The sequence below is a fragment of the Mycetomoellerius zeteki genome, unplaced genomic scaffold (assembly GCF_001594055.1).
Source record: "Mycetomoellerius zeteki isolate Tzet28-1 unplaced genomic scaffold, Tzet1.0 scaffold252, whole genome shotgun sequence".
Classification (NCBI taxonomy): domain Eukaryota; kingdom Metazoa; phylum Arthropoda; class Insecta; order Hymenoptera; family Formicidae; genus Mycetomoellerius; species Mycetomoellerius zeteki.
This window is the reverse complement of record NW_017257230.1, coordinates 168853-184433: the sequence shown is the minus strand read 5'-3', so window position 1 is coordinate 184433 and position 15581 is coordinate 168853. Positions and strand designations below refer to the sequence as shown.

At 41.0% G+C, this 15581-nt stretch overlaps 1 protein-coding gene across 10 annotated transcripts in view; it reads right to left on the bottom strand.

The window, feature by feature from the left end:
- bru3 (CUGBP Elav-like family member bruno 3) overlaps window positions 1–15581 on the bottom strand; it is a 91626-nt gene that overhangs the window by 64037 nt on the left and 12008 nt on the right. For 6 of the 10 annotated variants that reach the window (XM_018449979.1, XM_018449981.1, XM_018449984.1 and 3 more), the window contains exon 3: window positions 7406–7531. The exons of 3 other annotated variants lie outside the window; for them this stretch is intronic. In XM_018449979.1, the coding sequence (XP_018305481.1) occupies window positions 7406–7531 (126 nt within the window). Of the gene's footprint in view, window positions 1–7405; window positions 7532–10142; window positions 10215–15581 lie in introns of all 10 variants that reach the window. One more of the 10 variants, XM_018449986.1, reaches the window with a different exon arrangement.

Sequence of the window (15581 nt, the reverse complement as noted above, 5' to 3'; positions counted from 1 at the left end):
CTTTCCCTCTCTCGACTTCTCTCCGCGCTTCTGTTCGAAACTTTCATATCCGATCCACTGCAGTGCAATTCTGCGTTTCGTAATCGTTTACGAAAACTAGCCTTCAAGTCTGCGACTAATTCAGCTATCATAAATTTCTCGATTTGTTAGTCCGTACTTCATCGATTATAGAACGCCGATAATACGAATTCGTGGTAATATTATGTATCGAGTAATATTATATCCATACCATGCCACGAAATAATATTGCGCAAGTTACTACCGAATGTTTATGGGATTTTCATCAGATTTACGATGTTGCACATATTGATCGTAAAAGCTATTCGATGCGTTCGAATCTGATCTCAGCAACGTTTGCGAAATTTCTCCTACACTCAATAACGATTCTTCATAATTTCGTGGTTGGCATAAAGAACGCTGAACCATCAGAGCATAATAATTCATCAATATAAAAATTTATGATGAACAGAAATTTAACGCGGACAAGCTATAACAATTATAATTCCATGTCGTGAATTGAATGGGAGATGGCGAAAATATTGCGACAATTGTAATGAAAGAATAGCAAGGATAATATTAAGTCTCTCAGAACTGGTAATAGTATTATTAATAACTAGCCGTATTATATACTGGTTTAGACTCCAGAAGGTCGTTAAAAGGAAAATGACGTTTTCGTAGCTTTATAGGCTGTGGGGTATTGCAGAACTATGTCGTAAAGTAACGTGGAAAGTTTAATAATCCATTACTAGTCTCATCACTCTCGTGCTACGTCGTGATTATCGGTGACATCAAGTACGACCGTACTTGTAACCATATAATCAGTTACAAGTAAGTTTTGTAAAGCAGGTCTTTTCGCGAATAACGTATATACACTGACGCTGTTTCCTTCTATCACAATGCCGATAATGTCGCTGTCATAGTTATTTTCATGCTGTTACAGCAAACGTGACTTAGACCTTCATCATCGTAAATTAAATTCGCATTTACTAATAAAAATTTAATGCTGCTGATGTGCTAATTTGTACTAGTACACTGTAAAAAAGTATGTAAAATTACATAAATATATGTAAAAGTTATATAATTTATGATGGAAATCGAGATAGAAATAAATAAAATTGTTTTACAGAAATGAATACTTTTACCTCTAATTGTGTAAATATATCTTTATATTAGACAGAAAAAATTACAATAAATTTTATAGTTTCTATGTAAATGTACAAATTTGAGTAATATTTTTGTAATATAATATAACAGAATACTATAATATTATATTTGTATTTTTAGGTTGTATTTTAGGTTCGTTATCAATAATATAGCTTAAAAAAATGTTACGTAATTCGTTGGTAAATTTACTTTTGCGAATTGTTTAATTATTGTAAAGAAGAATAATTTTATTTGTAAGTTGTGTGGTTTTATATACCTATGTGTAGATATACACCTTCAACAGAATCCAAAAATTATCTACTATTGTAATTTTACACGTAATTTTTTTACAATGTATAAAAGTATGATACAAATTGAGCATTAAATATATATTTATTAGAGTAATGCGAAAGCGATGTTTTCTTAAAGAGAGGGTGCGAAGATATCAACTTCTCTACTACGACTGATTCATCACTTCGACGTCTTACGTTAGCCCAAGTTTCGAACGTTGAAGGAGGAAGACCGATCGTCGTCGATGTTTCAAACGGAGCATGGCACTAAATCATAACGATGCCGCGAAATCACCGAAAATCCAGATGAAGCGGCAGGGGCTTGGATGCAGACACGCGAGTCCGGACGGTAAATCACGGGCAGCCTCCTCGTCGAGTGGCTGTCGGAGAGTCCTGGTGCCAGCTCGTCGTACGGAGCATTTATTAATCGCTCAGCTCCTAAATCCCGTGGCGCAGCTGGGCTCGAAATGTTTGTACGTATTGCAAAGTAAAGCGCGAGAGGGGACGCCGAGTCCTCTGGGAGAGGATTAGGTCGGACATATTGAGAGCTTCTACCCGAGAGCACCCTCTTTCACGGGTAGAGTAGCGCCAGAAGGTGGCAGCGGTGCTTACATCAAGAAGATGGTAGTTTTACTACTATAAATGATGACCGGTCATCTCGATGTAATATGCGATCCTATCACGATTCCGATCATTTTTTTTTACAGCACACTTAATATTCGTTTTGTATACTGTTAGATATCAAACGAACATTGGCTCAATCTCTTAAGTTATACAAGATTTTGTTGTTTTAACTTTCATGTAATTTGACATGTATGTCAAGATGTAAATCATTCATTTCTGTGGTAGTTCAAAATAAATAACGTCCACATTAACGTATGCACTTAATAAATAAAAAACTAAATTTGAATCAAATACATTTTTTCAAGTGAAATTATTTAGCTCCATTGTTTTAGTTAAATTAACAACTTATAGAAATGTGACTTGCAGAAATGATTAAAAACTTAAATTGGGTATAATTTAACATTATAAATTTAACAGAATGTGCACCTTGGAAACGTGGCGCAGAAACGCTGTTTATATTTCACAATTTGCACCACTATAAATGATGACTGATTATTACAATATAGGTCATATACAATTCTATCACGATTCCGATTATTTTTTTTTACAGCACACTTAATATTCGTTTTGTATATTGCGTCTTGAAAGCGTGGCGCAGAAACGCTACGTTTATATTCTACAATTTGCATCGCGTCGTAATAAGTAGAATCGTTAATGGAATTACAGCTTGATAACTGCACGGTCCTGCAGGATAATGAGGACGGACAAGTTTATAGCCTCGCGATAATGAGAGTGTACCCGTAAAGCGCAGAATATTTTTCCTATAATCCTCGCGACAGTAATATATCCCGTGCTTGTGCAATAATGGAGGCATACGTTCCACGTGCGTGTCGAAGATAAAGAACGCAAATTGTCGGCGCGTATTAAGGCACGATACATACCGCGCGTGGACGCGCCGGTGCAAGTGACAACCGAACGATTAATCGTCGATAACCATCGCTCGTTTAATGCCCCATCATAAAATGCTAGGCTGAGGAAATTATTGATTTGTCATATTTCCCGTCAGCAATATCGTTAACGCGGCCATCGCAATCTCTTTACGTCGCGCAGTCAAAAACGAAAGCTCCATCGAAAATGATCGGAAATGATTTCGCGCGAGTAAATGCGAGTGCTTATCCAAGTGGTGCTATAATCGGCGAACTGGAGCGACGATTTAAAGGGCGCTAACTATTACCACGACGATAAATCGTACTGACACAAACGTGCTGAGAAAACAGCCGATTGCACATCGCTCGTGTTTAATCCCTAAACATTCGTTTGTAGTCCATGAAACGCATGCATTATTAACGGATCGTCTGCAAGAACATATTGACATAGAACACTCAGCAACTCGCTAATTGCAGAAATATCATTTGCCTTTAGTTGTTCTCTCAATTAAAACTTTCATTTTATTCTTGCGAGATTACTAATCGTAATATGTTTATAGCGACACATCAGAAGCTTTAAGTCTGCATAAAGCGGTAGACGTTATGTTAGTATTTCGATGTTAAAACCGAGTAAATTAGCATCCGCCGCATCCCTTAAGGTGAGATCTTGAAGCGAACGATATAATGTTTCTCTCGTAATTGCATTGTTCGCGCAGTAACTCGCGAACTCATGATCTATTGTACTTCTCTCGTGCTCGGGAGGGAGGGGGGGAATGGTTAAATGTTACATAATGCCACCCGATAGTTAGCGCGGCCGAGGCTGTGAGTACCAAATACCGCGTTTTGCGAGTCCTGCGACAAAAGAGGATCGGGAGTACCGGCGCGCAATGTTATTACGACTTAATGCATGGAATTGTTTCCCCGGTTTGAATAATCGTATCGCGCTTACGGCACACGGTTGCGCAATCGTGACGCACACAAGCTACACGTGGCTTGGTTGCTACCACAGAAAGTGGCTCCGTTTTACCGTAGTAACGTGGTGTTACCTCGACAAGCGTACCTTCCTGCGTTTCGTGATAGAAGGACCTCGCTCAGAATATATACTTTGTTCCATTATTCATAAATATTTTATAATCTTCTTAGCGCGGTGAATTATTGCTGTTCGCGCAATTGAAATAATGCGGACTTCGCGTTAAGGGGTGGCCCAGTTGAGATCGCGTACGCACAGCTAGGAGGGGATGTAACGCCGACAGAGAATGGGAGCAAACCGGGGAAGAAGTGACGCGGTTCTGTTCTGCCGTAGGGTGGCGGAGAGGGTTGCGCGGCAACGAGAATAGAACGAGTTCGTTCGTTGAAGTGGCGTTGAAATGTTTCGAAGCGAGGGAAAAATAATTGGACGAAGAGCTCCATCGTCGTTCCCCTCTTCCCCCTGGGAGATGACGGGGTGGTGTAGGGCTTGAGGGAAAGCTGCGGAGGAGGGATAACGCAGTGCGTCGTTTCGACAACGATGACAGCAACGACGAAGACGACGACAACAACGGGGGTGATGACGATCGTGTCTCCCTAAGAACTCGAAGATCTTCTTTTTTTAGACTCCTCGTTAAATCTTTCACCACCTTTCGAGATAGGTAACATTATCCGATAAGAAAAGTTAAGTTGAAAGAGTAGCGAATGGAAGCGAAGAGCGATTGTGGATATCGCTGATAACTTTTGATCGTCGTTACTCATTGGAAGGTCACCGGCTGATGGAAGTTGCGCGAGTTAAGTACATAGCTAACAGGATATTCCGGTCGCGTGCGCTTACATACCCGACGTGTAACTGATCCCCGTGCTTTACTGACGGATGATGCCAGAATAAGAGTTACCGAAACGATATCCTCTCCGCTGTAATTTTGGTGCCACGTAGACTCACAGTATAGCGATATATATATATTATGTGTGTATGTATTTATACATATATATATATATATATACGGCCGCGCTCGTTGGAGCTCTGCCTGATCTCTCTATTACGGGTCGGATTAGCTAGTTATGAAACTCGACCGAGGCTCGGCGAGCGGTGATGAAGCGTGTTGGGAAAGTTTCTGCCGGGACGAGATCGGGGCGTGGGATATGCCGCGGAGTTGCGCGGAATAAGCGATCAGGCTCTTCCCCACGGCAAGCACATCCATCCCCGCTGAGTAACTTCGTTCTGATACCAGTGTCCAAGGACGAATGTCGCGGTTGGGATTGCGGCAGAATTATCTCTGGAAGATTCGCGCTCTAAGCGCTAGCTGAGAATAGGAACTCGTAGAATTAGAACTCGTTTCGGGAGATTCGGAGAAATGGATGCGACCGAGATGTGGTTAACGTCGCCTTGATCGACCCTGCCTAATGTTGGAAGGTCAACTTCGCGAAGAGCGGAGATTAAGCTTGAGATTGCGCTCAGACCTTGCGTGCTTCGTTTCGTCAAAGATATTGTAATTGTCGGGGCGACATACCTGAGATTCTCGGCGAGCAATCGCGAATGCATTCTACATGATAAACCGACTACCGGTTGGAAACTGTCGTCGTGGTGCGCGCGCTCGCGTAATTTTAATTAAAGAGCTCGGAAAGCTGGCACAACATCGTCCTGGCTTTCGACAAAGAACCGGAGCTCTGGCGCAACGGTGGAACCGTAGGACGGGAGAGGCCGGGCGGTGGGCTTGGTCTTTGCTCGAAGCGAAGGAGCACAGACTTCGCACATTGTAAAGCTCTTCTCTCGCATACTACTTCCGTTACTTCTCCTTGGCGTCCCGTGCTTCCTTCGTCGTCGCGAGCGAGCAGCGCCTACCTGCCAAAGACGATGGGCGCGCTGCGTTACGTCACCGACTGCGAATCAAAATCTTATTAACTGCTGAAAGTGAGTTTCACTTCAAAGTGGAATTTAATTACATTCGCGCCTGCCTACCCACGCCCTTCCTACCCGTTTCCTTATTTCTCCTCTTTCCCTTTTCGCCGGTCCGCCTTGCTTTCCCATTTTCTTCGATCACCTCTGTAGCTCGTTGCTAACCCCCCCTCCGTTCCCCTCCTCCCCTCCTCTAGTTACCTTCCGAGTGAAGACGCATCGCGAGGTCTTCACTCTTGAATGAAAATATTTAAATTTCGCCGCATCTCGTCCAGCGGAAATTATTGCTCTCGCCGCTTCGTCCGACTGCAGCTCCGCGCCCACTTTTCGTCCGCCATTCCGTCAGTTATCCCCGCCCGAATTACATCCATCTCTTGCCGCCTACCTATCCTTTCGCGCTGTTTACAACGCGAGCAAATATTCAAATGCCGTCGCGATTATATCCTTCCGCTTGGGCTTAGTCGTGCATCATCGTCGGGCGGTGAGTCTCTATCTCTTTTTTCCTTCTCGTAATGCTTGGTCGAGGCAATTGCCTTCTTTCCTTTGAGGTAGTCGCCTTCCTTCCCTTTTGCTGCCTCATCTCGTGATTAATTTCGCGGAGTCCGTTCGTTCTCACCCCTCTGAAAAGCAAGTGCCCCGAAGAGAGTCTCTTTGCTCGCTTCATCGTTCGATGAAAATGCCCAAAGGCGCCGCGGATTATGAGCTTCACGGCTCTCTCAAATGATGATGTACAAAGTGTCCAAGGTTACCACACTATCTCTTTTTTATTTCTCGACCATTTTAAAACAAATTTTTCTTCAACAAAATGTCACTTTGTGCTTTCTTTTACATAATAAAAATATAAAGATCTTTAAAATTATTCAATTTTTGGTTTAATTCAAATTAAACTTTATTTTAATAAATCTGTAATTTTCTGGTTGCAATTATTAATAGAAACTAAATACAATGAGCATTTGCTGCATTCTATATATAATATTATGAAATTAATTGCTTTTATTATACACGTTAACAAGATGAAACAACAGCGTTGAAATTACGTGAGCTTTTGCTTCAGATGGTTATGTTCGCTGATTTTTTAAAGATTAAAACTGTATGAATCGAGTGGAAGAGGTAATGCGCGGCGAAGACGTAAAACGATCGTGCAGTAAAGAGGGACGCGAATATCCCGCCCTGCGGCTAAAAATTGCACAGATACCCGTATTTTTATGGACAATGTGCCTATGCTTTTATCCCACGACATAAAAATATACGCGCACCACGTTACGGTACACTTAGTTCTAGAGAGAATATGGTTTTCGTGCTTAATCCCTCAGGGACTGAAGCACTGAAGCTATTTTTAAATTCCTTTATCGGCGATCTTTGAACTTTTTATGATAGTGAATCGTTGGTCGCAATATCTGCGATTCTTATGTACGTTTTTATGAATTTTCTGTGAATTTGTGTCGAATATAAAATTAAAGTAAGCAGGTGATATACTTAAATCGTAATTTTCTCGAGGAAATATTTATTTCGGAGATAGGTTGAGAAAATTGATTGTATCTTGTTTGTATACACGATTACTAATCATGCAACAGTTACCAAATATATTATGTAAACAGCTGACAATGAGCACTCACCTCTGCTGCTTCCGTCGGGTCCACGGAGGATGGTGCACTCCTCTATTGAACCGAAGGTAGTAAACAGCTGTCGCACATCGTCTTCAGTTTGTTGCTTGCTTAACATACCAACGAACAGCTTTCTGTCTGCGGGTCGACGACGGCGCGTTGCGAAATAGAGGGAACAGAGAAAAAAAGAAAGAACAACGTTAGTCGGTTCTGTGTGTGAGCTAAGCGTTATAGGCGTTAAAGAGAAGATCTTGCGGCTAACACCGAGAACGACAAAGTTACACGGTTACACCAGCATCCACCATCCTAAAGGGAGGGAGATAGGGATATATAGATATATATAATATATATATAAAAACGTAACATATCTGATGTGCACACGTACGGTACTTTCAACGCGCACGGTTACACTCGTTATTACGTCAACGTGTACATCTAATAGCACTGGAAATCGCGCAAGTGTACGTGTGTGAGTATAGGTTTTATGTGTGTCTTCTGTGCGACATAGTAAACCGAGAACAACCACGGGAACAATTATCATTACCGATAACAATGTAACATACAGTGTTGTAACAATGGAAAATGGTACTTTAATGGGAAACGGAAATCGTAATATAACAAAGACAAGGAAAATAATTCAAATCAATGTTGATCTACATTCGGTATTATAATAATAAGTATATCAAAAATCGAAAACGAATGACAAACGGAATCGCGATAAAATCAGGTAGGATGTTAAGCGATCCAATTATAGCTGACACTCCTGACGGTGATCCGTGTCGAGTTGTTCAATTCTTTTTACGACTGTAGAAGCAATTTCGCTAAACTACTGTTTAGCTGTTTAGTAGACAGAAAACGTAATGTATTCTCGAGATGGATCACCGCTACACAAAGTTTAACAATGAATACTTATTATATTCTGCAGCTATTTCTAAGTTGTGCGCGAAAAGTTGAATGAGGAAGAACGGGTCATATGAAGTGTTTCATGTTAAATGAAATGAATATGATTTTATCTGATGATATTCGAGTCCGATTGAGAATTTTTCAAGATTAAGATAAAATCATTTCAATTTCCGTTTAGCTCGTTTTTAAGGTGGATGCAGCGTACTTAAAAATGTTCGGCAAAAGATTTTGGTCAATTTCGCTTTTAAAAGTATTTTCGACTTTGTGTAAGCTAGATTTATCCTAAAATTATTGTATAAGCAGTTACAAATCAAATTTTGATAAATTAGCGATAGTTTGTTTAGAAATATCTGCACTGAATGTGTATTAATGTATGTATTCGTATGTATGTATATGTGTGTATCCTCGTAATATCAAATAGTAAAACACGATTATGGCTGTGCGAGATTCACAATTAGTAGGATAACACAGGAAATAGTTCCAATTGAACTGGGAACGGAATGCGGCAGGTTGGAGAATGGTTCAATCAACTGTTGAGAAATAGGGATGTTATATTGTTATATATAGAATCAAATCTAGATAATACAATAAGATAAATGTAGCTCACATATATTATATCATAATCAGAAAATATGTACAGAGGTGATAAAAAACACATTGACAACGAACGAGACAACACATCCAACGAGCGAGCCACTATTATATGATCATAGCTGTAAAGAGCGATATATATATATATATAATAATTTTATATATATATAATATGTACGATCAAGATGGTTTCGTCCATACGAATATGGATATGAGATTAGACAGGGGTTTGGGAATGTAAGACGTCGGGACTTATGGACTAAGAAACGTACAATAAACTTCGGTACTCGGAGCAAAGGGTCGTTGCTATCGTACGGTCGGTAGACGCTCTAAGACCGCGATTCTCTCATACATTCTGCATCACTCTCGGTTCATTGTGCCGGTCTGAATTCTAAGAGCGTCCACGCCACGCACACCTCGTCGTAACGAGGCTTCAACAGTGTGTAACGGCGGTGCGTAATAAACAGAGCAAAAAAACACGAACGACAGGTTTACGGCTACAGGTTTCAGTCACGCATGTGGGTACGCACAACACTGTCTATAATACCTTCTGTAATGCGTAAAATGATGCGTATCGTGCCGGATGAGAAACGGATGAGAAGGGGATGGCGAGACTGACATAGAGGAGCCCAATAGCGTTTTCATCGCGCGGATAAGCTGAAGAGCGTGCGAGTTATTGCGATTAAATTTTCAGCTGAGAACATCTCGAGAATTTTATCAGCGAAGAGATTTTTGAAAATCAATGTATTTGGGGAAATCGAACTTTTTAATTTTGAACCAATTGTTCGTGCCAATCCAGAACCAATTCACGAATATAATCCTAAATGTACGCGAGAGTCCTAATGAGTCGCGCGTGTGTCAAAAGCTCCGAGAAATTCGAGACCTTTTTTTTTTTGCGAAAGAATTTGGACGAGCACTTTGTGCAAATTTAGCTTCCTCGACGGATAGATATGTACCGGCTGCACTAAGTCGGGCTAAGGGATAGTGGTTCGTGAGGGAATGCTGGAGTTTTAGTGGTTCAAACACTAGCGAGCAGCAAAATGAACTTTGCGGCGGGCTGTGCTGGCTGAATCAGCGGTGTTGGCGTGATGTTGGCGGGAGAGAATGAGGGGCTGGGTAGTTGGACCCGTTTCTTTTTCCTTATTCATTTTGTTCTCATTTCATCGAGGGGGGAAGTTCTCTTTCTGCCAATTTGCGGAGAAGAAGAATAGAGGTACTGGAAGGAAGCTAGCTATCTCCTGGAAGTCGAAGTTACCTTCAGCGGCCGAAACCGGTGCTTCCTACTTCCAGAAGATGGCACAGGCGCTCCCGTCGTCCATCATGCACTCTGGAATACAGAACAGAAACAAAGAAATGGCATTGGACCTAAAAAAAATACACCATTCGTCATCTATATGAATCCTCGCAAGATTCAATTCGATTTTAGTCTCGCCCAACTGCGAATCGTACCCATGCGTTTCTTTCGTATACTCGTACAGTACAGGACATTTCTTTCAATCGGATCTTCTGCGTGATGAATACGATACGACCTATCACATTATAAAAAAAAATTATGATCAGTAACAAGAATATTATTTGTAAAAAGAAGATCGATGCTTATCGCTGCGTTGAGCGAAAACTATTTTTCTTACAAATTTATTTTATAATTGATCATTACTTATCGATTTTCAGGTTACTAGACTGAATTCATTTGCGTAGCAACGATTAAGTCCCATTAAAATGTATATTCCGTTTGATTATTGTTAAATATCAAGTGTGGATATTTTTGATTTTAACATTGCAATTAGGTATTATATAATTACAGCAACCTAATTTCCATAATATAATATTAGTCGTGGATATAATGCAATCAGATTAATAATCGCAGGAATTAAACTATCACGAAATATCAATAATACCGGTAACAAGATTTGAAATATTATGCTATTTACGATAATGAAATTGGAATAATACCTCAATACGTTTGATTTTAACTAATTGAGAAATCTTTCGTAGGAGTTCACATCAACATTGATGAATGCGAATTTATTGCAGATTTTTCCAAACGCTTTCGTTCTATTGTCTTTATCGTCGATAAATTAATTAAGAGACGCTATTTTTATGCAATGCGTCGGGCAATCTCGTTCGAGCAAAAAATACTGGGGGTAGTTTATGTTTTTCCGGTTAGATCGCGACTGCATTCCGGATTGCGACGCTCTGTTTTCGATCTACCGCATTTCTCGCGTGAATGAGTTTAATGACGCGTTTCGCGACGAGGGGGTTATGGAGACGCAAAATTGGCGAGCCGAGTTAAAGGTCGTTGTCGCGGATGCTAGACGAGAGCTCATTCCGTGAGATGCCTCGGCTCGCGCCTTCCAGCCGGGCTCCGGGGCACATTTAAGGATTTGTCTCGGGAAATTAGATTCTCGCCTGACTTGCAGCCTCGTTGCGTCCCCGCTTTCCGCAGATTCTTCCCTCCCCTTCTTTTTATCCCTGGCAATTCTCATACCGCGCACACCCGTCTCGATTCCCTTCGGCGTATCAATGCCTCGTCGGGAAATATCCCGTCTGTCCTTAGCCCCGGGTACTTTTCGCCGAGAGTTCGCTCCCATTGTCGCGTCAGGATACCGTTGGGACCAAGAATTGGACCTTTGTCGCCAGAGCTAAGTGTTAACGCGCCCTTCGCGTCCTCTTTCCTTCGACTCCCTAAGCGGAAGCGAAAGAGGAATTAACTCTCGAGAAATTATCATCTCGCTGGACGATGAGAACAAAGCGAACGTTTTGTTTGACACGACGCGGATATCTAAACCGCGTTTTATTCATGATAACGTATTTTTCCTATACTATAAACCTGTCAAAATGGCCCTGTTCTGTCGAATTGTCATTAATTAATGCTAATAAATCGCTTTATTTAAATTATTAGTATTTGAGAATATTATGGATATAGATTTACTCGCAATTTTCTAAAAAGTATAATTAGAGATCAAAGAAATATTAAATAGAAAAAGCGCGTCAAATAGCTTATGACAGTATTTTTTAAAAATTAAAATTTTAATTAACATATGTTTTTTTATTGCGAGTTTTCGATAGAATTGCATATTTAAAGGTTTGTAAAAAATGGTTATTATGGAATAAAGAAAAAATAAATTGAACAATATCGACATCGTAAAACAATATTTTACAATTCACATTTTTTTGTCGCTGGGATATAAAAATACTCCAGGTGACTATTCGCGAGGAGGGAGAGATTAAAATAATAATTTAAAAAAATATATTTGTTGGCTCTTGTTATTATTCTTTCTTTCCAAATGAATAAAATGAGTATTAAATTAAGAATCGATTAATATAGTTCTAATTAATGTTCTTCAAAATTGTATAAAATTTAATGATTTTGATGTTTTTCTCTCTTTGAATATATTCAATATATTTTCATATTATTTAGAAATTGAAGAAAAACTAGCTGTAATTAAAACTCGTTAAAATAAAATAAAGTCAAACGATGAACATCAAAATATATTTTTCTTCTACGAAATTCAAATATTCTATGAAATGTTCATTCAAGTGAATATTACAGTAAATATTACAGTAAATAAGATTGTTTCATAAATGCTTTTGTAATTTTCATATTTCTCTGACACTCCTCATAAGTGTCGTTGCTTGTACATGAACTAACTTCGCGAATATACTATCTCCGACATACCATAAAGTGAAGTTGCAGTACAAATCCAGCGAGTAAGTTTGCGCTTGCCTTACGACGAATACTCCGTCATCCGTCGTTCTTCTTCGTAAGAAGAGGTACGAAAACGGACTCTTATAATCCGCGAGGATTTCTCTCGGATGGGTTTAAGACCAGTCCACGTCATGTCAGTCGGGCCGAACTTGGCAGCGACGCGAGAAGGCGGCCGCGTAGGCCCCTTTCCCCTTTTCCTCAATCCGATATTCCGGGATACGTTTATCTACGACGAAGAGGTAGCGGTAAGGCGAGTGATGGCGGTGGGAGCAAGGTGGCTCGCTGAGGGATCGAAACTTATCTACTTGCTCAACTAGCTCCGGTACAGCAGCACCCACCCTTATCCAGTCGTAGAAACTTCGACCCTGAGTCGGCGGGCCAACTTCCGCGCGAGATACGCATTTCTCAAATCTGTTCTCGTCGCTGTAAACTTAATTCCGGTTGTGCTTCGGCTGCTATTATCGCGCGTGCGGGGTCTTACCATCGACGTGCGTGAAAAATGTTTCGGCAAAGAGCTTCGTCGGGAATCTTCACTCGAATGGATTTCGTTGAGATTCTTTCTGAAGTAAACGTATCTTCGATGATACATCACCGCGATAAGAACTGGAAAGGATAAGTGCATAGCTCGTACGAGTTGCGGTTGTAAAATTGCAGCCGATATTACAAAGATAGTGCATTTATGAACGGTCATTTTTCGCGCATCTCAACACGGTAAATTTCTAAAAGTTAGCAAGGATTTAAGATAAAGTCAAATTCAGCATGAAATATCTTTTCGATTGTTTGTACGGTCCTCCGTATAATTCGCGAATGGATTTATCGCACAAACACTATGCGGTATCTCGCGCAATAAGAGGAATTGGTACAGTGAAACAAATCATTTTCGCAGCCGAACGTACGTTTTAGCCTCGCATCATCTCGCAATTAAAGCCTGATTTATCTTTTATATCGCTAATAGGACGTTTACTCTGCGGAGTTGCCTTTCGAGTGCTAGTCGTTATAGAAGAAAATCTATAAAATGACTTAATTAATCGCATGTTGAGGGCTGCAAAACGCAGGCATAAAGGGCATTTATCATTAACATGGAAAAGGGTGAAGAAGTCCCTTGGAACAATGAAATCTTTCTTGATAGAAGAGATAAGTGATTATAGCCATTGCTACCTTAAACTATCATTTTATAAATACGAAGTGGTGCAACATCGCTTCCTTCGTTTTTTTTTAAATAGGAATATATCGTGAAAAAGTTATATCGAGTTTGTTTACTAAAAATACAATATTTCTAATGTGATAGTTCGTGAAATCGACAAGAAACGATTATAGTATATTCGACCTACTTAGGACAACTTAAGGTGATTCAATTCGATTTAAATCCGTTTTCAGTTCAAGATGAAATTCTTAGAATCCATTTATGCGATCGAGATAGAGTTTATATACGGATTAAACCGAAATATAGATTACTGCTGACGAGAGGTATTCGAGTGAATGCACTTATTGTTACCGGATAGTAATCCCATAATATTGTTAATTGCAAGATTGCGAAACGTGATCAAATGTCACGGAGGTTAGTGAAACGTAATATGTCTCTAAGATAGTTTAATTCCGATGGACATTGATGTTGGTTGATCAGTTTTAAGCAGATTACTCGTAACATCGGACCTCTAATTACGCAACTGAGGATTTGCCATGATCCCGTGCGTTATTCGAACGAATTACAACATGACGTCATTAACATCTGTATCGCTCCGAGATAACCTGATGAGGATCACGTCAACGGTCATGAAGGATCATAAAGATCATGCCGGGTTGGTTGTTAAGGATGACGCGATTAGAGGGTGGACAAAGAGAGTGAGAGACGCGAAGATGAAGTGGCGGAAACCATCTTGTACGACCGTACGCGATAGAGGATAGACATCGGCGGTTACCGCTGAGGATGGAGGCGGCTCGACGGTGCTGTCGAAGTTCAGTAACCTCCCTGATTGAACTCTCTCTGCGACTACGTAGATACAGCGTCTACATAGGTATACACTGCGCCGCAGAAGCAACGGCGGGAGCAGCACCGTGCTCAGGATCACTCCTGCATCCGCGTCAAGCCGAGGCTTTGTGGGGCCGCATGGAGGCAGGCGACCGGAGATTACAATGGCATCTCCTCCAGATTAGCATATGAATTACGATCCCCCTCATCTACTCCCCTTCGCCGTCCCTGTACCTCGTGCCTTCTTCCGCATATCCCGGTCTAACGCCCTGCGCGATCTCCCTCGATCTCTTCCTTCGCATTTCTATATGTATCTCTCTCTCTCTCTCTCTCTCTTTCTCTCTTATATGTATTCTCCTCCTTTATCTTGGCGCACTCCTTGCGTTGGAGTCCTGCCCACCTTCGTCGGCAGGAAGGACTTCGGAGTAGTTGCCGGCTCGTCGGGAACGCTGTCCCCGGTGTGGTACGGACTTTGCGAATGGTAACGAAAGGGGCCCCAACGGCTCTTAGCCTTCGGGAATTCTCGGACGAGCTTCCCTGCTATTTACATGCATCGGAAGCGACGCTGGGAGCTTCGACGATGGCGCTCGCCAAACGGATGGAACAGTATCGATCGGTTACGACCCGCCTCCAAAGATAAATACCATATTTTTAATTAAATCGTGGCTCCAATGGTACGAGTTATATTTGCCGAGGTGCTTTATAGAAATTAACGTATGGGACGAATCGAACGCGAGCGCGAGTGGATGAACGAATGATGGATAAGCGAGCAGATTTTTGCGCGAGATACTATTTACAACGCCCGTAACCGCGCCGATTAGAGATCGTACTTTTTCTCAAATAATACCCAACCAAATTATATATTTATAAGATTGGCAGGACAAAGGTGGGCGTATGGTCACGCGATTGGGAGGAAACACGAGGTGGGCACGAGCGCAAGCGACGACTCATTAAAAACAATGGTCGATCGACAATTTGTCTCTCGATTATCTGGAGCTTCGTCATACATACGCGGA